The 25,350-nt window shown below is 38.3% G+C and overlaps 1 protein-coding gene across 1 annotated transcript in view; it reads left to right on the top strand.

Moving 5' to 3' along the window:
• acap3a (ArfGAP with coiled-coil, ankyrin repeat and PH domains 3a) overlaps positions 1 to 25,350 on the top strand; it is a 177,660-nt gene that overhangs the window by 76,608 nt on the left and 75,702 nt on the right. The window contains 3 exon segments of the mRNA XM_020922243.2: positions 3,283 to 3,340; positions 14,779 to 14,898; positions 16,534 to 16,587. Coding sequence (XP_020777902.2) covers positions 3,283 to 3,340; positions 14,779 to 14,898; positions 16,534 to 16,587 — 232 coding nt within the window.

The raw sequence follows: 25,350 nt of genomic DNA, 5'->3' as shown, positions 1-25,350 counted from the left end.
TGCTCCAGATGCTTTTGGGTGTGGAGGGACTGCTCTTAGACTGTAAACAGATGACACCCACTCTCACCCACTCTCACCCCTCTCCTTACCCCTCTCCTCACTCCTACCATTGCCTGACTAACCATTTCTTCTACTTTCTGTTTGTGTTTTATTTGTCTTTATAGTACAATTCTAGGTCCTTTTGCATACAATTGAAACTTGCGATGGTTCAGTCACAACTGCTAATTTGTGTCACATGTCTCTCAAATATTTAATTGCCTATATTATGTTTTAATGTTGTTTCCTTGTCAAAATTATACCCGTTAGTTGTGTTTTGTTACATTTCACACATGTTTAACACACAAATCCTGCATATTTAGGTTCTTAAAGTTTTTCTCTCAAATGGAAAACACTAGGGCCCGACTGATATGGATTTTTTTTTCTGATCTGATACCGATTAAAGGGGCTTTGGAGGTGCCAATATAGCAGCAGATATAACAGCCGATATATCTAGTGATGTAAAAATTCACTATAAATCTTCCTATTCTAAAACTTATCACTGTATTAGATTTGGGTTATATTGCTTTTTTTTATGGGACATTTACTGTTATTTTGCCTCTTTAAACTCATATTTTAAGACAGAAAGTTGACTTAATGGCATTTTTTCATGATATTCTAGCCAGTAAGCAAACGAGACTTTAGTGGTAAATTAATGATATGCGTAAATGCTGATCATTCACACCTCTATTCACAGCTAGGGATGTAACCATATCCAAATCTCTCGGTACAATATTATCACAATATGCATCTCACTGTACGATATTTATTGCAATATTTTGGAGATAGGACACTTTTTTGCTTTTAAAATACCTTGACAAGATTTTGGTGTGAATTATTTCCATCATAATCCCAAGAATTCAAGTAAAAAAACTATCTATTCATGTTGGCTACACTGAAATGAATCATGGGTCCATAAGCTGTTGTTACTATAAAACCATGCATTTAAGCAAAGGAACTTATAATTCGATATACTGTGACATCCCACGATATTATTGTGAGACTTCTGACGATACGATATCACAATATTTCGGTTATTGTTACATCCCTATTCATGGCTCATCTACATATCTATCCGTGTCCATAACATTGTGCACAGCCACTATAGTCACGTTACACTAGGCCAATGTAAGAGAAAACAGGGTGTTTATGTTTATGGTAATTTACAGCAGCTAAACGCAAACCAATGAGATAAAACAACTTCAAAAACAACCAATATTTGCAACACTCAGCGCTCACACAGGCACCTCTCAGATCACAAGTCTTCACAAATAAGTGTCCTTTTAATCCTGACTCAAAACAAATCTCAAAACGTCCCTAAATTTCAGCTTTGAAATTGCTGATCTCTACTGAACAAAAGGTAAAAGGTAGCTGTTAACTACCACTACATGACAACACAAGGTGGGTTTGAGCTTTGATGAGAGATGTAGTCAGACTAAAAAAGAAGAATCCAAAGAATCCATTTTGTGTAATACAGAACTTTGTGTTTTAAAGACATCTGCTCTCAAAAAAATATGGAACTACTTTCAGCTGAGATAAATAAGAGTTTAGTACTTCGATAGTTGATCCCGCCGACATCTGTGGTGTTGCTCAGTCTTGTCTTTTTTTACTCGTAAGCCTCAGTTTGTTTTGACACGAGTGAACTGAATAAACCACCTGTCAATCACGACCATTCGAAACAAAAAAAACAAAAGCACTGCGGTTAGTTTTGCGATATGCTTTAATAATAGATTTCTGTTCACAAAGTTCACATTTCCTAAAAAAAAAAACATATTTTTTTCGACTTGCGTTTTGCTCTGAAGCTGTTATATATTTGTTTTATTGCTTTATTGTGTGGTGTTTCTTGTTGTAAAGCAATTTGGTGCAACTTGTTACAGTTTTTTTAAAGGACGCATCTGATGCAAAATAACTCTTTTCACATTGTATCTTCTGCACATAAACAAGCACAATTTGGGTTGTTGGAACATCCATTACACAATAGTTATGAAATCTTACTGATTTCTTGGAGGCAGTCACAGACCAGGAACTATGAAAGGCCGACTATTGCTCATCCCCCCGCCCGTCCTGAGAAAGCACAGGCTCCGCCCTCCAAACATGACGTAGGCTCTGAGTGAGCCGCCCTTCCTCCGCCCATCTCAGGGAGGGAGGGGGAGACAGGCGTGCACCCTGATAGTGGTAGGAATAAACTTTTATTCATCATGGAGATACAGGACCCGGAATCAGACGAGGACTTGGAGGTGCACGAAGCTCAAGCACCACGTCGACATCAGCTGAACATTACTGATTGGTAAAATAGGTAGATAGTACCAGTACTAGTAGATAAACTTATTATATCGTGTTCACTGCAGTGTAGAACAATGAGCTTATGCTGACGATTTTGTTTAGGTGTTTATGTGGGAATTGTCAGCCGATGCCGGGTGGAGGTGGGGCGGAGGCAGTGGAGTGGGGGAGGGGGTCGGGTGCGAAGCGCTTTCTGCTACGTCAAACACGTCATAGGTGTATCTGCCGTGTCATTGTTGTAGCAGCTTTAGTTCATTGTCACATGGGAGGGTGGCAGAAATACGCTGCAATTTGTTAAAAAAAAAACACTGAATCAATCTAAAAACCACTTGAGCGACATATACAAGGCCCACACATCACTCTTAGAAGGTAGAAAGCTCTGAAAAGTTGAGTTTGCATGAGATGGGCTTTGTAAATGTGCTATAGAAATAAAATGACTTGACTTGACAATTTAACTGCATCCAGAAGAACTGACAAAAGACTGAAATATGAACTGACAAACTAATACAAGTATCACATTTCACTGCAAAATAAACTAAGAATAATTAGTTGTTTGCTTTGTGATTTGCTAATTGCGATTGCGTTTTGATGATGATATATGGCTCAGTCCCACAGCATACGCTCCTACACCCGTACTTCTTTAAAAAACATAGTCAAAGTCTGTGGTTTTGGTTGGCCTTTCAGCTCCTCCCCCTCCTCACCCTTCACCGCAGAGAGGAGCCCCCATCTGTCAAAGAGCTTGATGGACGTGAACTGCTCCCAGGATAGCGCTTCACACACTTCTGCTCGCTCCAAAAATGTACAGGAAAAAAAAAACAAAACAAAAAAAACGCAGCTACTCAAACATGTCTCGGTTTGGCTGAGCGCTGTTGCATATGATTTATATAATGTGATTTATATATGTGTCTGGTGAGGATACGAACATCACTGTCAAATGCATTAACGCTCGGGTCTGTGTCTTCTCAGGGCCAATATCGATGAAGTGGAGACGGAGGTGGTGGAGATCGAGGCCAAGCTTGATAAGGTAATTCAGCTAATGCACAAAACACACTTTAAATGGCAATGTACTTAAAGGGTTCGTAATGTATGCCGCTGTTTTCTCATCTGTGTTCTAATGTTGTTTCCTCATCGCAAATAGATCTGGAGTTGTGATTTGTTTCATTCACACATGTTTAACAAATCCTGCATGTTTAGGCTGAGCTCTCTCAAACAGAAAACACTCCATTCCACCTTGTGATGTCATGTGGTAATACAGGAAGTGCTCCAGTGTTTTTAAACTCCTTACACCTTCACTAGAATCATTTGGGTAAGTTCAGAACCTGGAATTGGCAATCTCTACTAAATAAAAGGTAAAAAAGTAGTTGTTAACTGCCATTACTTCATGACATCACAAGGTAGAACTGAGCATTTTGAGCTTTGGAGATGTAAGGATGTCTACTTTAAACTTGTACACAAAACTTGACCCTAATTGCAGTTTTTTTGTAAAGAATATCCCAAAACAATAAGTCATCTTTTCTGGAAATGCACTATTACCACAACCATTTGGAATGACTGCCTACAATGTATCAAAGATCATATTGCCCCTGACTTTTAATTCAAATTAGAAATTTTATTTATTTTTTTTACATGAAAAGAATTTAGACTCAATTAACTTGATTATTATATTTGGAATTTGATATTCACAAATGTAAATTGTCTTATAGTTCTTTGTGTTTTCCTGTTTTAATTAAGCAATTAGAAATCTTTTTTTTTTTTTTTTTTTTGCATATATATTTATTGCCTTTTAGTTTAAACAAAATAATCAACAAAATAGATCTCAAGTCCAGTATATATCAAAAATGGTTCCCAAGTCTTCTTAAAGACATTGTCCTTATGATGAAGCCGACACGTCAGGTAATCGAGAGAAACAAAACCGAGAACCATCTTCTGCCATTGACTTTTATTGGGGGTCTTGTCACATATCCAATTCACTAGTAGACTTTTTCTGGCACAAAAAGTTAGCATCCCGTACAATTTTCTATTATATTTATCTTTTACAACGTGGGTCAATTACACCAAGCAACAGAAATAGAGGATCATTAGTTAGCAATTAGAATTCTACTTATCTATCATTTCTAAAAGCGTAAACAAAAAAGCCATATTAACATTGCCAGTTTTCTTTTTCCATGTCTGCCTCCTCCTGGCATCTTATTTGTCATGTCATGTGTTCTCTATATTGACATATTAATAGCAATTAAAAAAAGCGTTGGAGATGTAGACAGACTAATAATAAAGGGTTCGTCAGACTTGTGTGAATGAAACAAAACACAGCTCCAGGTCTGTTTTTGAAGAGGTAACAGCATTATAACATGGCTTAAAGCTCAAAAGATACGGCCATTAAAATACAACTGTAAATCATGTTTACATCTTATTCAGACCTACTTTATACATTTAAATCCTGCTGCATGTAAAATGTAGTTGTATGTTTTTATTTGTTGAGTAAAAGTGCATTTATATCAGATGTAGTTTAGCAGTTTACTTCTAAAATTCTAGTCTTCAGTAGTCTGACATTCCTAACATTGTAATGATTCACCGTCAGGGTAATTCAGTGAATACACAAAATATGCTTTAAATGGCAATGTGTGTTTAAAAATCTTTTGTAAAGCAAGTTTGTGTCTCGTAGTGCAAATAGCTCCACGTATAAATGTCATAATGTCTTCTAGTAACATAGATTGTCTTAAAAGTAATATCTACAAAGAAAATCTGATTCATACATTCTTTCAAAAAACTTTTTCTTATGACACAAAAAGTAAAAAGTAAATAATAGATGCTTTTCTGATTCTAGAATAGACTGATAATGTGATGCTCCCAGATGACAACAAGAGCAGATTTCCCTATAGAATACATTGAATCAGAATTATTCAAATAAACTTGACAAATGTTGAACCTCATCTGAAGCTCATTTTTTTCTTTTAGTCACAAGACCCAACTGTTTATGTCACAACAGAAATCAGTATTTTAACACCACTACCCCAGCTGCATTAAAGATTATGAATGTTTTTTATTTCATTTCATTTAAAACCCAGTGATGGAACAAAATGTATTCTCCTCTGAACTCCAAACTGAAGTAAACAAATCAGCTCTAATTTGGTTCAATGACTAGGCAAATCCAGAGACTGTGGTCAGCTGGATTTACATGTCCACCTGCACCTGACACCTGTGAACTTCTGGCTCCTAAAGGCCCCGCACCTGAACCATGACCCAGGAGCACGGCTCATTTGTTTCCTCCACAGGGTTTCCTCTTCATTGAATGTTGAACCATGACGCAGAAGCCTGGTTACACAATAGTTACAGACAGTTGCCGTTTTTATCTGGTGGATTTTTCTCACTGTAACTTAACTTTATAATAACTTTAACTTTATGATTGGGAAAGTTTGATTTCAGCAGATAATACTCCCTACAAATGTACAATAACACCCTGATGTAACAGATAATACTCCTTGTGACTGTGCAATAACTCATCGTTATGGAACAGATAATACTCCCTACATCTGTACAACAATTCACCCTTATGCAACAGATAATACTCCCTACAAGTGCACATCAACTCACCCTTATGTAACAGATAATACTCCTTACAACTGTACAACAACTCACCTTATGTAACAGATAATACTCCCTACGACTGTACAACGACTCACCCTGATGTAACAGATAATACTCCTACAACTGTACAACAACTCACCCTTATGTAACAGATAATGCTCCCTACAACTGTACAACTCACCCTTATATAACAGATAATACTCCCTACAACTGTACAACAACTCACCCTTATGTAACAGATAATGCTCCCTACAACTGTACAACTCACCCTTATATAACAGATAATACTCCCTACAACTGTACAACAACTCACCCTTATGTAACAGATAATACTCCCTACAACTGTACAACTGCTCACCTGGTAGTGACTATCTTTAAGACAATTAAGGTTTTCACAGTTATTCGTTTAGTGGTATTTTGCTCTTTTGTGGGTGATTTTACCAACATTTCCCGTTTGTACGATACTTAAACATCAACTTTTACATTTAAAAACATTATATCTGTTGCGCTGATGTTATATTTTATTCAGTCAGCCACACCTATTTGGTCATGGTGTCAATCGTGAATCGTGAAATGGCTATATTTTGGTGTTTTTTCACAACTGAAAAACAAAAACTTGATATCGTGACATCCCTGTATATATACTGACTGCTAGAAAAGGATGATAAAGTGGTATAGACTGTAGCATAAATGTATTCTTCAGATGTTAGACTACTAAATCTAAAGGGAAACCAGTGAACTTAACAAAGGTCCATTGTAGTGATTGAACACGCAATTCAATTTGATAATGTCTCACCAATCATCGTGAAAGGATCTCAAGGCGTTTTACAGTGTGAGGTCAGGTATTGTTGACCCAAATCCACCTAATCCCTCTGGACTTGAACCTGGACGCTGAGGGCTGGAAAATCAGACAAGGACCAGGACCATCAGAGCCAGTTCAGACCATCTGCTACTCTGCTGTGTAATATTGGAGAGGAAGGAGACTACTACGACTACATGGGCTCGTATATTTTTTTATTTATGTATGTATTTATTTCTGGGACGGTATTTCTTTTTTTTTTTTTTTCTATGGATATATCAGTGCTCTGTCTGGAATGTTCCACAGAATGACCTTAAACAGCTCTACTTTATATTTATTAAACTACAGATGGTTTTATAGTTCATAAATACCTAGAAAAACAGACAGACATTCTGACTGTGAGCGGGGTCGTCTCTCCACAGATCTGACCTGTAACTTTTGGTTTGGTTTGGTCTCCATGAAGATAGAAAGGTTTAATGCCATACTGTGAAACTTTCCAGATAAAGCAATAACATCTCCATGGAGAAAAGCGTTTGAAAGACCCTCCAGCAGAAAAGTTACACAATGCACCTTTAACAGAATAAAATAATTGATAAACTTTTTGTCTGGAGAGGTCCACAGTTAAATAACTTTCACTTTATAATTCAGAAAGTTTGATTTCAAGTTCGATTTCAACAGATAATACTCCCTACAACTGTACAGCAACTCACCCTTATGTAACAGATAATACTCCCTACAACTGTGCAACAACTCACCCTTATGTAACAGATAATACTCCCTACAACTGTACAACAACTCACCCTTATGGAACAGATAATACTCCCTACAATTGTACAACAACTCACCTTTATGTAACAGATAATACTCCCTACAACTGTACAACAACACACACTTATCTAACAGATAATACTCCCTACAACTGTACAACTCACCCTTATGTAACAGATAATACTCCCTACAACTGTACAACAACACACACTTATCTAACAGATAATACTCCCTACAACTGTACAACTCACCCTTATGTAACAGATAATACTCCCTACAACTGTACAACAACTCACCCTTATGTAACAGATAATACTCCCTACAACTGTACAACTCACCCTTATGTACAATAATACTCCCTACAACTGTGCAACAACTCACCCTTATGTGACAGATAATACTCCCTACAACTGTACAACAACTCACCTTTATGTAACAGATAATGCTCACTACAACTGTACAACAACTCACCTTTATGTAACAGATAATACTCCCTACAACTGTACAACAACACACACTTATCTAACAGATAATACTCCCTACAACTGTACAACAACTCAGCACAATACACAGTGCACTTTTAACAGAATAAAACAGTTAATAAAGTTTTTAAAATCAAACTTTATAACATGGCAATATTGCAATAAAGTAATTTGCTTTCAGTGTAAGTGCTTCTGGACTTGGAAATTGTAAATCTTGCAAACTGTCTACAGTAAAATGAACAGTTTGCAGCAGTCCAAAGTTATTCCTCGGTTTCTTAATGCATTCTAAACATCTTAGTAATTCACCACAATGAGGTTTATAAACACAACTTTCCACAACTTTAACGGGCAAGTGCTAAGAAGGTGATGCTAGGAACATTTAGCATGCTAACAGTGCATGAGTCGTACTTCCTCTTTTCTGGACAATAAAAACTTTACAATTAGACACAGACAACACTTGTACAATATATCTGTACTGGTGCAAAGCAAATTTTGTGGAAAAAAAATAATGAATGGAGTGACTCTGTGTTGACCCCAGACAAAAAGAGGATAATCTAATGAAAAGATAAAAATAAATTCCTAAAGATAAAAGACGGCTAAGTCCTAAAGATGCTCAAAATGCTGTTTCCCGCGAGTTTGTAATACAGGACGAGACCGTAATCTGGACTTTTCACTCGGCTGTTCACTTGCAGCTTTACTTAGCCTCGGTAATCCACATGGCTCTCTGCACAATCCGTTAGCTTTTAGCCGTTAGCCGCCAGCCTTGACTTGCAGACGGCAGAAGGACCAGAGCGATAGTGTCGTCCCGGAGCAGTTCAGCTGAGGTTCGCTCAAACGTGACGTGGCATCGGACAAACACTGCACTGTAAAAAAAACAAAGAATCTGGTGTAAGTGACCTTTGAATATTGAGTTTCATTTCAGTCATTTTGACAAGTTGACATTTATGCAGTGTGACCAAAGTTTCAGAATCAAAAACTGTAACAAGGAAAATTAATGTAACTGTTTAGTAATAACTGTTATGCTGTCAGCCCATTCATGACTTACTCACGACTAACACGTGTGAGTATATTCACATTTTTTTGTGTTCTGGTCATTTTTACACAGATTTTCTGTATTTTACCTAAACAAATGTCAATTTATGCCTCTCTTTACTGTTGACAGGATCAGATTGGTCAAAAATGGAGACACCTGGGACATTTCTCATATAAAAGTGGGACAAATCACTGGTCTTGGATAAATCTACTGGAACAGGGGACACAGGGCTCAAAACTGGGACTGTCCCGGGTAAATAGGGACATCTGGTCACACTAGATTTATGAGAGGTTATATATGTATATTTAGTTTTAGTTTAGTTTTAGTGTAGGTGTCTTATTTTATAGGAATTAACTGCAATTTGAGAAGGAAAATATCACATGAAATACTAAAGTGTAATCCATTTGCAAATGGTTTGCATCAATTTAAAAATGCAATATGTAACTATTTCTAGTTTAGAGTCTGGAAAGTACCATGGTTAAATGTGTATATCTCCATGGAGACAAGCAGGAGACATCAGAGCAAGTTACAGTTCAGATCAGTGGAAAGGCAAGCCCAGTAAGAATGCATGCGTTAGATAGAGATATTTTTGAGCTCTAAAAAGACCTGTAAACCTTTCTAGTTTAGGGTCTGGAAAGTTCCACAGTATGGAATTAAATTTATCTATCTCCAAGGAGACACATAGGAGACACCAGAGCAACCTAGAAGTCAGATCAGTGGAGAGGCAAGCCCTGGAAGAAAGCATATGTTAGATAGAATTATTTTAGAGTGCTAAAAAGACCTGTAAACTTTTCTAGTTTAGGGTCTGGAAAGTTCCACAATATGGCTTTAAATGTATCTATCTCCATGGAGACAAGCAGGAGACACCAGAGCAAGTTACAGTTCAGATCAGTGGAGAGGCAAGCCCAGTAAGAAAGCATGCCTTAGAGAGATATTTTTGAGCACTAAAAAGACCTGTCATCTTTTTAATGCAAGATGGACTGATTTAATGCCATGCTGTGGAACATTTCAGACAAAGCAACAACATATGGAGACATGTAGGTGCCGAATTCTCCACCCGAAAAGTTACATGGAGCAGTTTAAAAGAAACACAACTTCTGATTTTAAAGTGGGACTCAACACCTAAACTCTTCTCTTCCACATTTCAAGTAGTTTACCAAAAATGACAAGAAAGACTGTAGATATTGCAGTTAAAACCATTTTTTCTTTTAGTGTTTTGTAGTCTTTAAGTCTGTTTTAGAGTTGGTTCTGAGTGTAAGGCGTCAATTAAACGGCCAGATGTGTCCGTAATGCCCCCCTCACATGCCCCCCTCACATGCCCCACGTCTGTGCTTTTACACTGATTTACCATGTGTCAGCAGGGGGGCAGGATTAGACCAGGGCTTCTCCAGCTCCACTCAGACCGGCCACACTCTCATTCTAAAAGAGTTACGCAATACAATATAGATGAAAGACTATACGCTGTGTGTTCACGTGACATCACAACATTGTAGAATCCCTCGAACTTAAAGGGCCCACGTTACGCCATTTTCTGAGCCATGTTATCATGTTGTTTCCTCATTAAAAACATACCGTATTTTTCGGACTATAAGGCGCACCGAATTATGATGCACATTAAACGAAACAAACGGTCGACACTCCCTTAGTCCAGGCATCCACGATCCACTGGCAGATCGGCGTTTCCTCAATGTCTTGATGAATATGTATTATGAATGTGAATGTAGGTGGATCATTTAAGTTGGGATTTTTATTTCCTACGAGGAGGACTCAAATATACATTGAGTAATAATGTGTTTAATGCAGCTTTGTGCACATTTCTTTACGTTTTACAGAAACAAAACTTAAAACCACATGGCTAATTTGCATAAACTATAAGCACTGAAAAAAAAAAAAACTCGCTCCTTGTTGTCAGCTTCTGTCTGACTTCTGCTGGATTTTAAGTGCGCCTTATAGTAAAAAAAAATATGGTATATGGAGTTTTGTTTTATTTCTTTCACACATAATTAATAATAACTAATGCACAAACCCTGCGTAGTTCTTCTGTCAAACTGAAGACACTGTTCCACCTCCACTTTTAGGCTACCTTTACACTGAAATGAATCACCGTATTACAGTATCGGAAACAATCTGCATCCAGACACGTCGTTTCTGTATCCACAAACCTTCCCTATCCACACAGCTTTCAGCATATTTGTTTACGTTTTACAAAAACAAAACTTAAAACTGAATGGGTAAACTTGCATAAACTGTGCTCAAAAAACAGCTCGCTCGTTGTGCCCTGATGCGGTTCAGCTTCTGTCGGACTAAAGGACACAACTCAGTGGAATATTTGTGTTCTTTCTGTGACAGAGGAGTGTTCTGCTGATGGTGAGTCTGTTCTGTGCATGTATCACACTGGAGATGATTCATGTTAATCTTTTCAGAGATTATACGTCTGCAGGTCGTACACACAGACCGTTTATATGAATGGACATATATTCTAGCCTCTTAGTGTTTTGCCGGTGAATTACTTCCAAGCGCATAGACCTACATTTGTGTATCAGTGTTTTCAGGCGTCCACACGGTGCTGGATCAGATCTGTACTCAGATGAATTCGTGGGAGCTGGCAGCACCAGATCGTTCTGTCTCTGGAGCCGTTTTCAGTTGGATTAGTGTGAACGAACACTGCATCCGCAATGAAAACGACTTCAACACGTACTAGTGTGGACAGGACCTTAAACTCTGCAGCTTCACTAGAATTCACATTTGGATCATTTAAACTCTGGAATTATCTCTACTGCCTGTACTATACTTGTACTTCAAGACATCATAAGGTGCAACCAAGCATTCTGAGCTTCGCAGATGTAGACAGACTAATAATAAAGGATTACTGAAACACGTATACATGAAACAAAACACAGCTCCAGGTGCTGTATGTTTCAGATGAGGTAATAACATTCTAACATGGATTAAAGCTCACAAGTGTCCATTTTGTGTAATATAGGACCTTTAAAGTTGATCTGGAGGATAGGTCAGAATTCTATAGTTCCATCTGCTGTTTAACTTCTTAGATTGTTGATTTGTTGACCTGGTTTGTGCTGGGAATATCTCTGTAATCTTCCATCTCGGCATAAATGAACAAAGAGATTGGTGCATTTAATCAACACCAAAGACGTGACTGTCGACAGTAGAAAGGACTTTAAGCCTTAAGATTAATATGTCAAGTTTGTGGATCCAATCAAGAAGCATAGTATTCAACATTTGTGGATTATCTGCTGAAATTCCTTGGAAATACCAGTGAATCTCCCACAGAGTTATACTGGTCCCAGCTCTCCCGCTCAGTGTAGCATGCCTTGTGATAGAAGAACACAACAAAATGCAGCTTTCCCAAAACATCACAATCTGCCTGATATTAAGCACACTGTTGACTTTCAAAGCAAAAATGTAAATAGAAACTTGCGCCAATCCGCCACAGAGCAGCCCACCACGCACACATGAGCGGTCAGCCTGCAGCCAAGGTTCTGGGACACTGGAGAAATGCAAACTGCTGGAATTCTTAAGATGTGTTCAATTTAGAAAAGAGATCGAGTCACAGCTGTGCAATACAACAAATTAGAGCCTGATGGATTTTTTTTGAAGGCCGGTACCAATGTTGATACTTTGCAACTGATGTCATCAACATTCCCAGGGAGTATGATGCTAACTGTAGGTTCTGCTCGGTCTTAGGCTACTTTCAAACTATAGCCTGAAGTGACCCAAATTTGTTTGTTTTTTTTGCCCCTATGCGACCTGTATCTGATCTTTTGAAGGGACACTTCGGTATTTTGGACATAGGACCTCATTTCCTAGTGAGCCAGAGTGTTGGAGACGTGTGGAGACACTTTTTGAAATATTCCATCCAGTCCTTGTATTTGCAGAGGTCACTGGTGCTAGGCTAGTGCATGTCAATGGCCATAGTTTATCCTGCTACTAAAAACATTCTTACCCACTCCACAAAACACCCATATTATTACACCAGACTGTCCATGTAAATGTCTGTGTTGATGGAATAATGTTTGAAATAAAACTATCCTTGCATCGCATGAATCGTCGCATGTTGAGGGACTATTTTCTCATATATCAGTCCACCGCTGCCAAACGTTCTATCAGGAAGTACAACTCGCTGCTGCTGCTCACACATAAATCCTTCAAATGCAAGGTTGGTTTTACTTCTAAAATTATTCTATTAACACAGACATTTACATGGACAGTCTGGTGTAATAATAGATTTTCTTCAGGTGTTTTGTGGAGTGGGTAAGACTGTTTTTAGTGGCAGGATAACTATGGCCATTGACATGCACTAGCCTAGCACCAGCGACCTCTGCAAATACAAGGACTGGATGGAATATTTTAAAAAGTGTCTCCACACGTCTCCAACACTCTGGCAAACTAGGAAATGAGGTCCTATGTCCAAAATTCCGGACTGTCCGATTAATGACTCTGAAGTCTGAATCACACAGATCCGATTTTTTCAAATGCGTCCCAGGCCACTTGGAGATGTGCTCCTAAAACCGATACATACGATCTTTTGACATGCGGCTTCAGTGTGAACGGCCAGGTCACACTCATCCCACTGACACGTCATGGACAAGCAACATCGCTATTCTGCGGTGAAGTAGGTGAAGTGGAAACTTAAAACAATTAATCTGTACATGTTCTGGCTTTGATATGACAGCAACTTTAAAATCTCCTGGGGCTCAATTCTAGCGGCCTTATTTAGGTGACTTCCGTAAACACTGAGCACGCTCGCTGTGTGTGACGTTGTTGTGTCCTTCAGTGCACACGCAGGACACTTTTGGGGAGTTTAAAGTTCACACTGGAGATCACACAAAAGTCACATTCAACTGGAAATGTGAATGACCTTGTAAGATTTCACAAAAAATCCAAATTGAGCATTAAGCCCTGCAGTCTGAATGTAAACTTAGACTTAGAGGTTTTTTTTATTTTTTTTACCATAAACTGACCACAAAGAATTTACTGGTTTTAACAGGTGAGTTTGATGGATTTAACAGGTGAGCTGATGTGTGCTCTTTAACAAGTCTCTCACACATAAGGCTTCAGACTTTTATTGTCCCCAAGGGGAAATTCATTTTCACACACTCAGAGCTCGTTTGACGTATACAGCAACAACACAGCACAACAAACACACACAGACAGACACCTCACAACAGACATTACAGTACACTCAGAGGGGCCTGTTTTTCAAAAATGTGATGGCCGAGAGGATCAGGCATAACAACATAACTCATAACAGTTTTTCACTTACTCACGCTCACCATTTTTGTGAAAAACCAAACACTTAAACAGAGGCATGAACGCTCGTACTGATCACAAGCTCCAGAATATGTGCTCATTCAGTTCACTATCTTAAAGGTTTTTTCGACAGTGTATGACAGTGTGGTGAGGCCGTGCTACAAATAAACAAAACAGGATACAATTTTAACTTTTAGATGTTTTATTTGTATTGCACATATGATTTGTGACATAAATGTGTGATATTCTTAAAACAGTCAACTACTATGAAACCCTTAAAATGTTCTGTTTTCCAATGCATTGCACTTTGTTGTATCATTTGTTATCTTATAGAAAAAAGACAAAAGTTTTAGTTTCAGTTTAAAGTCATTTGGCTATTAAAAAGGATAAACCTAAAGACAAACGTTGAATAAAAGGAAAAAGTTTTGTACTTGTACATTACAGAATACCCCTATTAATATGATGGACACTCATATATTCCATCCTGCTGTTCTTTAACCCCTCCTCTCTGTGTGTTTGTGCAGCTGGTGAAACTGTGCAGTGGGATGATCGAGGCGGGCAAGGCCTACGTCAGCGCCAACAAACTGTTCGTGTCGGGCATCAGAGACCTGTCCCAGCAGTGCCACAAGGAGCCCATGATCTCGGTTAGAAATACACACTGTGCATGCTGTCATTTACAACTGTTCTTATGCAGTGAAGTTTAAGACTGTCACAATAACAAATCTGGAGGTGTGAAATGTTACAACTGAAAATAAAGAAAAAAATAATACTGAAACGTCTGTATGAACACAATTACCTATAGACTCTGCATCAGTCCGCCAACATATCATCTTTAATGTGCTTATAATGAAGACAGAATGAGAAGAGATGTGATGAGGATTTGTCAGGTTCTGTAGAGTGTCTAAGGAAAATATTTTAGGTGCATTTGTGCCTAAATATACTAGCCACGCTGGCCAGCTGCTCAATTTAATTTCTCTCCAGCGACTAGGTCAGGTATTGGAATACACTAGACGGTTTGCAAGAACCCTGGAAGTGTGAGTCCGGGCACCAGCCAATCAGTGAAGAGCCAACAACTCGAGATTGAGGATTTAAAGCCGGAACAAAGAGAATGTTTGGTGAATTTTATCAAGGGGAAGACGTTATTGCCCTTCTTCCTATGGAATTTGGGAAAAGCTTAATATACCCAGTTAGCCCCCGTTGGTGGTGCATTACATACTTCACGACCAAATAACAGCGATTAGTTAAATAAAAAATGTACCCGCCTACCATCGAGCGAACAAATCCTAATGCTGCGAGCTCAAACGGTTCAGATGATGACGATGAATCAGGCTGTAAATATACTTCGTTTACAAGTGAAATTACATCATTAACTAATCATCAAATAAAGATCTAATAATTTCACAATCTGGAGTCAAATCTAGGGAACACATCGCCACTTCTTCACTTGTGAGTCTCTTGCTCTGTGACAAAATAGCACCTGGCAACCTCACTGTTGGCGTCACTACTTCCTGTCCAACTTTATATGAAGTTTATGCTGAGTCTAAAATGAATACATATTTAATGGCAGAAAACAGGGCAACATATTAAAAAGTAAACAAATCAAAGGAATACTTCAGCAGAGGACACTTCTTTGTTTAGAAAGAGAGAGATTTCTCTAAGATAGATAACTCTAATGGTAATTTTGAGGCATAAATAAATATTAAAACACAAACTGAAGTATTCTACATATAAAAATAATCGTGTAGTCTTTATTTTAATCAGTGAAGTGAAGTGTCCTCTCCCAGACTAAGCAGGTAGCATTATGTCCCTCTTAAAGACATCGTAAATATTTTAAAGTTTACATTGGGATTTTAGCTCCAAGAAAATGAGTCCAACTTGTAGCTACTGTACCTGTTCTGCTGTGTGCATAAAATGTGCTTTCCACAGCAGTGCAGGATTAGTCAGTGCACTGGCCAGGCCTGGAAAGTGGGTCTGGCGACTGCAGCGTCTGGAATAGTTTCATTACTTTCTATAAAAAGATAGTTTTGGCTTCATTCTGTGACTAATTCAGGGCATTTTAGCTGCGCATGTGTTTCCATTGTTTAAAACAGAGAAGCCCTTTTCCAATTCCCCCAATTATCCTCCAATTTCTCCCACAGACAGCAACAATATCGCCTTTGAGAATTCCCAAGTCAAAAGTGTGCATGCGTTGTTGATTTAAGTAAAAAGAAAACAAACACAAAGCAGTTATCTGGTGAAGCAAGTCTCCGAGGTCCAACTATTGTGGTTTGTTATTGCAGGAATGTCTGGAAAAGTGTGGGGAAAGCCTCCAAGAAATCATCAACTACCACATGGTAAGAAGACGTGTCCTCATTTGCTCCATATAAGCTGTAATGATATCATCTCTTCATATAATACTGACGTTTACAAGTTTGGAGATCTCATTCATGTCCGTTATATTTCCCTTTAGTACAATAACGCAGGGGCAGGCTCAGATATATGGAATGGGTTACACATAGATTGATTCTTCATATGTCATAAAGTTTTTGTCCTTTGGTTTTTATGGTGTATCCATTTATAAGAGTTCCATGAAGGTTAGACTGCCCCCAAGTGAATGATGAGCACTGTTGGGCAAGTTACTTCAAAACGGTAATGTGTTTTTTATGACTTGTTACTGTCATTTCAAAGTGATTTGTTACATTACAATATTAATGTATTTAAAATGTAAGACATTACATGACTACTGCAGTACACTTTCTAAGTTACTCTCACCAAAATAACTTGCGCTGATTGTCAAATAACAATCAGTGAGCGAAGATGCTGGACTTTTGCGCTGTATATGGACCGAACCAGGATTAAATCAGGACTGAACTGAGGACAGAACCACGACTAAAACAGGTCTAAACCAGGACTTAAGCCAGGTCTAAATCAGAACTGAACCAGGACTAAACCAGGTCTAAATCAGAACTGAACCAGGACTAAACCAGGACTTAATCCTAAACCAGGTCTAAATCAGGACTAAACCAGGACTAAACCAGGTCTAAATCAGAACTGAACCAGGACTAAACCAGGTCAAAACCAAGACCAAACCAGAACTAATCTTGAACTAGGAACTTGAACTAGTTCTGCACCTGTCCTTTCACTTGCGGTCACCCGACAGTCTACGCGGGTGCACCTCCAGTCCCATTCTGACATTCAGAACCGTAACAACGTCGTTTCACCACTGCTGATATCGCGGTGATTTTAGCGAATTAAAAACTCACTTCAATATAGGTTAAAAATGCATTGTAATACGCATTACTGACATTTGTACTGAGTAAAATATTTAAAAAAAATTTCTCTGTAATGCCTTACATTACTGCATTACTGCAAAAAGCAATCCATTACAGTAATTTGTTACTTTTATAACATGTTACTCCCAAAACTGATGATGAGAGCCTTTAGTGCTGTCACAGACTTCATTCTAATACTTCATAGTCACTCATTTTTATATCCAATTTAATGTATTTTCAACCCAGAAAAAGTAGTTGCTTCTTTAAAATGGCTTTTCACAACCCAAAGAGCCAATGGGAATAATCAGTAGGAGATATACTGCAGATACTGGAAATAGTCTAGTAAATGTGATCACAGTTGTATATGGTTGGCCTAAAATGCACAGTAGTTAGCATTTCTGCCCCACAACAAGAAGGTCCCAGGTTGAACCCCAGACTGTTTTGTTCGTTCTGTAGCCCTATTTGCATGGGATAAGTACAACCTGGGGACGTCTGGTAATTTGCAAATCGCCTCCCCACCTCTGTGTTACTTGCAGAGCATTCACACGAGATAAGCAAAATCTGTAAATGACTCTATTTTACTGACATTTACACAGAGACTGAAAGAGAAAAGAACGTGGAAAAAAAAAAAGATAGAAATGGCGCAATTATAACAACAAACTCTGAGATGCATAATCACCGGACGGTTGTGTTTGGCAAAATATAGTAAATAATTTGTGCCAGAATTTTTACTTTACAAATGACAGACATGGCACTTTCGCACGGGATTAGGATCTCAGGCATCCTCCACAATTATTACAAATCACCAAAGGCCCACAGGTAATACTAATCCTGTGCATGTTGAGTTTACGTGTTCTCCTTGTGTCCGCATTACATTTGAAAGCATGTTTAGTTCAAAAGGGTCACCTCTAAGGCCATAAATGTTCAAAATAATATAACGTCACTTTATGGTATGAACAACTGTGTTATAGTCATATACTGGGAGTTCAATACATGTAATAGCAAATTGTATATAAAGTACAAAAGAGGCAGTTTGTGCATATATTATCTACATTCTTATTGCCACTGACAGTGTTAGAATATAAACTAGTATAATCTGTACTGTTTTCCTTTAATATATCCAGTCTGTAAAGAGCCATTACACATCCTCCCAAAGCTTTACTCTGCCCCTAAGCAAAATCTGAAAAGAGTGTGCGGTGCTCATGAGTTGGGGGGAGTGGTTGTGGTCGGGCTCTGGAGTGATGATTGACAGTCAACTGTCACAACAATCCAACACAGTGCAGACCGGTATGCTCTGGACTTTGAAACAGAGTGGACATTTGTGCTCAGATCACACCTTTTCACTTTTCTCCAGACACAGTGGGACATGGCGGTGCCCGGCAGTGCCAGGTAGGGGCGGGGCTAAGAGGGGCTCCTCACATACCGCCCGTAGAACCCAGTGGATGTGCTCATCACATAATAACCTGCATCTGACTCACTGGCGGCCGTTAGTCCAACCCGAAAACTCAGATGTACCGACCGTAGTTGATCCTAAAGAGGTCTCAATTTCATTTCTCTCCAGCGACTAGGTCAGGAATCGGAATACACTAGACAGTTTGCAAGAACCACGGAAGTGTGAGTTTGGGCACCAGCCAATCAGCGAAGAGACAGACATTCTGTGTTGGCAACGATTCCCGAGATCGAGGATTTAAAGCCGGAAGAAAGTGAATGTTTGGTGAATTTTATCAAGGGGAAAGACGTTATTGTCCTTCTTCCTACGGGATTTGGAAAAAACTTAATATACCAGTTAACCTCGTTAGCGGCGCATTACATACATCATGACCAAATAGCAGCGATTTGTTAAATAAAAAAAAAAAGTACCCACCTACTGTCAAGCGAACGAATCCTAATGCTGCAAGGTCGGACAGTTTCCACAAAGTAAAACCAGCTAAAGAATCAAGATAGTTACAGACACGACTTCAACCCAAAGTTTTTAACAAATATGAAATAAAATGCCAAAATAAGGCCAGGGATTGATATACATTTCTATTTTAGTAGTAATTAGTAATAGCATTTTAGTAGAAAAAAGTGATTTTGGTGTTTCATGGCCCTTTAACACAACATTGTCTTACTCTGTGATGACATAATTTGGTTTTAACCAGTGGCCATTTTCCATTTCACTCAGCGTCGTCTCGGCTGTACGTGCTGTTGTCATTACTCCTCCCTCACACTCTATAGGCCCCTGACCTTTGACCCTCTCCACCGCCCTCCTCTCCCCCCCGTGCCCTTTGAAGTCCATTAGCTGAACCCCGTGAGTGCCTGCTGTAAATCCGCTCTCGTCCGTGTGTGTGTGTGTGGCATCGCATTCCTCCCTGACGCTAAAACAAAACAAAAAAACACAGCATCATCTCCAGTCCCGGTCTATAGGTTTAATAGAGCGGCTTGTTTAGCACGGATTAGCGCCTGGACGTTTACAGCTGCGGTAACCCGGGGTAACCTTGACACGTCAGAGTTGATTGGCTGCAGGGTTACCGCGTGCTGCTTATGGGCAGCATGTGCGTGACTGTCAATAATTATGGCCCTCTGCTGCTGTCGATGAAATGCATTAGAGTGAAATGAATGTGGCAGTGCTCAGGAGGTGTAAGGGTCACTTAGGGTACGACTGTTTACATGAAAAGGCCTGTGTAATATTAAATGCACTACACTGAACCAAAAACCTTTCACTTTTACCTCATTATAATCCTTTTCTACAAACACATTGATAAACAACCACAATTTTTTAACTCTGAAAATTCGTATTTAGAAGTGATTGAAAATGTAATTGTACATTTTCAAAGTATTCAATTATATATATATATATATATATATATATATATATATATATATATATATATATATATATATAGCCGTTTAAATATTCAGCACAAATATTTTCAAGCTCTCAAATTCAACAGTCAAAATTCAGTATCCGTTATACCGCTCTGTCTCTAGTTATAATACTGTTCATTGTTCAAAAAAGTAGATTTTACATAATAAGTGTCCTTTATTGTAGTGAAATATTAGAATATTAGAATTTTAAATAACACTGAATTTCCACTGAATAACTCTGAAAAAAACATGTTTGAATTATTTTTTATTCTGAATTTTAGTTGCTGGAATTAAGTGTACATTTTGAATATGTTTTAAATTCCAAAAAAAAAAAAAAAAAAAAAAAAACACGTTTTAAATATTCAGCATAAATATTTTCAAGCTCTCAAATTCATCAGTCAAAATTCAGAGTGTAAAATTTGCAGTTAAAAAAAAAAAAAAATTGGCAGGAAAGATCTTAGATGCAAAGGCAGAAGCAATTGATTCAAAGTGATCTGATCTAATTTAGTAACAAACAGGAAAACGTGCAGTGAAGCGATCTGATTGGTCAGAATGAGCCTCATCAAAACTTCATTTCTTTTATTTTTTTAAGTGTAAAGATGAGAACAGCCAATAGGAAACAGCATCTGTCCTCCTCGCTAACAATTGCTCGCTCATCGACTGCTTCTGCCTTTCCTGCAAAATTTTCCCTGTGAATTTTACACTCTGGATTTTGACAGTATTTGAGGGCTTGAAAATATTTGTGCTGAATATTTAAAAGGTGATTTTTTTTATTTTGATTTTGAAACATATTGAAAATATACAGTTAATTCCAGCAACTAAAATTCACAATAAAAGTTTTTTTCAAAGTTATAAAAAAATACAAAGTGAGAAACTCAGCGGCATTTAAAATTCTAAATCTAATGGACCAAATTATCTTCCATACAATACCAAATATTTCAATACTACAATAAAGGACACTTATTATGCAAAGTCTCCTTTTTTGAGCATGGAACAATATTATAACTACAGATAGACGTCTGGTTTGATATTTGGACTTTTTAGTGCATCGACTAGCTGCCTTAAATCTCCAGCACAGGCCGATATTTAGTTTTTGTCAATCTGCTGCCAAAAAACACACACAACACTTTATTTTAACAAGAGCTAATTGCTGCTTTCCTTTGGTTTGTGGTTAAAACATGGCTGTGGGTGCATTTTTAAGTAGTTTAAATTACAGAATTTAAGGAAAATAATTAAAATCAGCCCTACATATCAGCACAAAAGTATTGGCTGAGCTTACTGGCCATCAGATTCTCTGTATTCTACACAATCGGCATTGGCCATGAAAAAAACCTTATCGCTGGATCTCTAGTTATAACGATCTTTCATCAAACAGATATCTTGAGTTGCTATTAGCTTCATTCAGGCCTTAGAAATTACATTTATGCTACAAAATTCCCTAAACTGTTACGTCACAAGTAGAAATCTTGCACATTTTTAAAGTTTGTATATCATTGCCATACTTGTTTTGAGCATTCCTAGTTTCAGATTGTGTTCATTACAACTGCATGCTCCTTTTAACACTGATTAAATGACTAGTTTTATCATTTTTTTCATATAATACCAAAGCCAGGTTAGTCAAAGCCTGATATCAGTCCAAATAATCCATAATATGTGTCCTTATAATATCATTTCAAACCAAATTCTGTTCAAATATTTAGGCACAGTAAAAACTAAGTAGTTCTATTGTTACTGAGACCTTCAATTGTATCTAAAATTGTCCACTCTTCCATATCCTCAATACAACCAGACTGAAGACGAAAAAAAATCATATCTGCTAACACTATAGAATCTAAAATGTCATTATCAGTTGATGATTCTGTATCCCTGTCTGGCTGAAAAACCTCCTGCGGTGTTTACATGAATAAGAGATGTTGGCGTTTCGGTTTGCTGCTGCCCCCTGTGTCACTGGTGTGTTACTGCAGCTGCCTCAAAGCCTGTGTGTAGAATGCTAAATGTAGAATGTAGAAATGAGACCACTCTAAGCCAGATGCCCTGGTCTACTGCTCCATCACCTCCAGGAAAGCACATGTGTCATATACAAAAATAGGCTTTCTACTCTGATTAATATTGAACAGTTGCATAGTGGAAGTACAGTATACAGCGAGGTTTATCTCATTGTACTTAAAGGTCCTGTATACATTATTCAGAGACTTTAATATTTAACACCTTGGCTTTTGTATTTGTGTATCTTCTAAATATAATTCATTTCTGATTATGTAGGCAAAACATGAAGCATCGTGAATAAGACTGAGGTTGTTTACAGTTTTGGACAAGGAAGATCACAGTTAAAAATTCAACATAATATTTGTCCACTGATCTGAAAGGTTGGCAGTTCGAATCCCACTCTCGACATAAGCATTATTGGTTGAGCGATGTGCTTCCAGCTCCCACAGATGATTGCTGTCGTTGTCTCCTTGGGCAAGGCACTTAACCCACCTCACCCTTAGTGTATGTGAACACTGGGGTGTGAATGTGTGTGTAAATGCATGAGTGGTTCCTTGATGTATACTATCTAAAGCAGACTTGGAGAGAGTTATCCATGCGTTTGTCTCAGTAGGTTAGACTACTGTAACGGCCTCTCTGTGAGACGCTGTAGTACATCCAGAACACTGCAGCTTGGGTCCTGCACTGCCCACTGTGGCTCAGAGAATAGACTTAAAAGCGGTTCTGCTTGTGTACAAGTCTCTCCAGGGCCTATCACCAAGGTACAGTTCTGATGTTAGTGCCACATGAACCATCTTGCCCTCTGAGGAGCTCAGGGACTGGCCTCCTGCTGGTGCCAGGATTAAACACGGGGAGTCAGAGTTTCAGTAGCCACCTAGTGCCTCCACTCAATTTAATTTCTCTCCAGCGACTGGCAACAAGGATCAAGGATTTAAAGCCAGAACAAAGAGAATGTTTGGTGAAATTTATCAAGAGGAAAGATGTTATTGCCCTTCATCCTACAGGATTTGGGAAAAGCTTAATATACCAGTTAGCCATGTTAGCGGTGCATTACATATGTGATTACCAAATAACAGCGATTGGTTAAATGATAAAAAGTACCCGCCTACCATCGAGCGAACGAATTCTAACACTGCGAGGTCGGACGGTTTCTACGAAGTGAAACCGGCTGATGAACCAGGGTATCTTTTCCGATTCATGCAGCTAAAACCTGGAACAGTCTGAACATGTGAGATAGACCTTTACTCTGACTGTTTAAATTGAGCCTCAAAACAGTTTTGTTCATCTACATATGACTGAAAGGATTTAATTTTTCATTCCACGCTCTTCTCTCTAATGTAATGTCTCTCTCTTTTAAACAATTATTTATGCTTTTGATTTGTTTGTGTTGTGATTTTAATCTATTTCTTATTCTGTAAAGCACTTTGAATTACTTTGTGTACTATACAAAGAAACTCGCCTTGCCTTGATGTAAAGCTCTTTGAGTGCCTTCAAAGTGGAAATGTGTTAAAATATAATAGTAACAGCTGAAAATGCAACTTATTGTAAAAAGTAAGAAAGAAAAAAAAATGCCTAACAAGCATCTGGCACAATATTTAGCAGGATTAGGACTTCAAGACACTTAGAAATGTAAAAAACAGAAACAGCTCAACAACTAGCCTAACTAATAGCACACTTTTATTATTTCCTGGTTTGTGGCCAATAAAAAGGCTTTATAAATAGTTGCAGACACCACACACATATTTTGACCCTAAGAGCTGCCTTTTACAATATACTAGCTGTACTGGAGTAAGACAAACTTTACTGCACGAAGAAAGGATCATGGTCTATGTAGTTTATTCAGATTTACAATAACAAAGTCATGCTGTTTAGTTTTGGTTTTTTAGTTTCAGTTGCACTTTGCTACATAAAAGTATTTAGACAGTAATGTTGCCAGGGCTTTTGAGGTAAACAACTGAAAGATAACATCACAAGTTACCTTCCAGTGCTTGCCTTGTGTGACGTGTTGTGATGGGAGATTTATAGAAAGAGAATTATACAAAGAATGAACCGTAGACCTACCTCTCCCTGCACTGTCCTGTCCCAAAGCTACAGAACGGGGAAGGAATGCAGCCAGACAAAGCCACCTTGTTAAACCGGGGGGAAGTGGCTAAGTCATATCTGTCACTATAATCGTGCACATCTCGATATCGGGCCAGGGGAATGAAGGACAGGCTGCAGGACAAAGCACTACTGTGTCTTACAAATAGGGATAAACTCTGGCTTATTTTGGGTAGTTAAGATAATGACAGATTTCAAGTGGACAACCCCAAACACATACAGTAGATGAGCTGCTCACCTGTGGGAATTCAAACCAGCCCGAAAAGATTAAAGGGACATTCTAGAATTTTGGACATAGGGCCTCATTTTCTACTGAGCCAGAGGGTTGGAGATGTGTGGAGACAGTTTTTAAAATATTCCATCCAGTCCTTGTATTTGCAGAGGTTGCTGGTGCTAGGCTAGTGCATGTCAATGGCCATAGTTAGCCTGCCACTAAAAACAGTCTTACCCACTCCACAAAACACCCGAAGCAGATCTATTATTACACCAGACTGTCCATGGGAATGTCTGTGTCAAGAGAATAATTTTAGAAGTAAAACCAACCTTGCATGAGTTGTACTTCTTGATAGAAAGCTTGGTAGCGGCGGATTGATATATGAGAAAATAGTCCCTTAACATGAGACGATTCATGCGATGCAAGATTAGTTTTATTTCAAGCATTGTTCTATCAACACAGACATTCACATGGACAGTCTGGTGTAATAATAGATTTGTTTCGGGTGTTTTGTGGAGTGGGTAAGACTGTTTTTAGTGGCAGGATAACTATGGCCATTAACATGCACTAGCCTAGCACCAGTGACCTCTGCAAATACAAGGACTGGATGGAATATTTCAAAAAGTGTCTCCACACGTCTCCAACACTCTGACTCACTAGGAAATGAGGTCCTGTGTCCAAAATTCCCAGACTGTCCC

This window comes from Boleophthalmus pectinirostris, unplaced genomic scaffold, assembly GCF_026225935.1.
Source record: "Boleophthalmus pectinirostris isolate CB_2022bp ecotype Guang Dong unplaced genomic scaffold, ASM2622593v1 HiC_scaffold_8, whole genome shotgun sequence".
NCBI lineage: Eukaryota > Metazoa > Chordata > Actinopteri > Gobiiformes > Gobiidae > Boleophthalmus > Boleophthalmus pectinirostris.
This window is presented reverse-complemented; position numbering and strand designations above follow the sequence as displayed.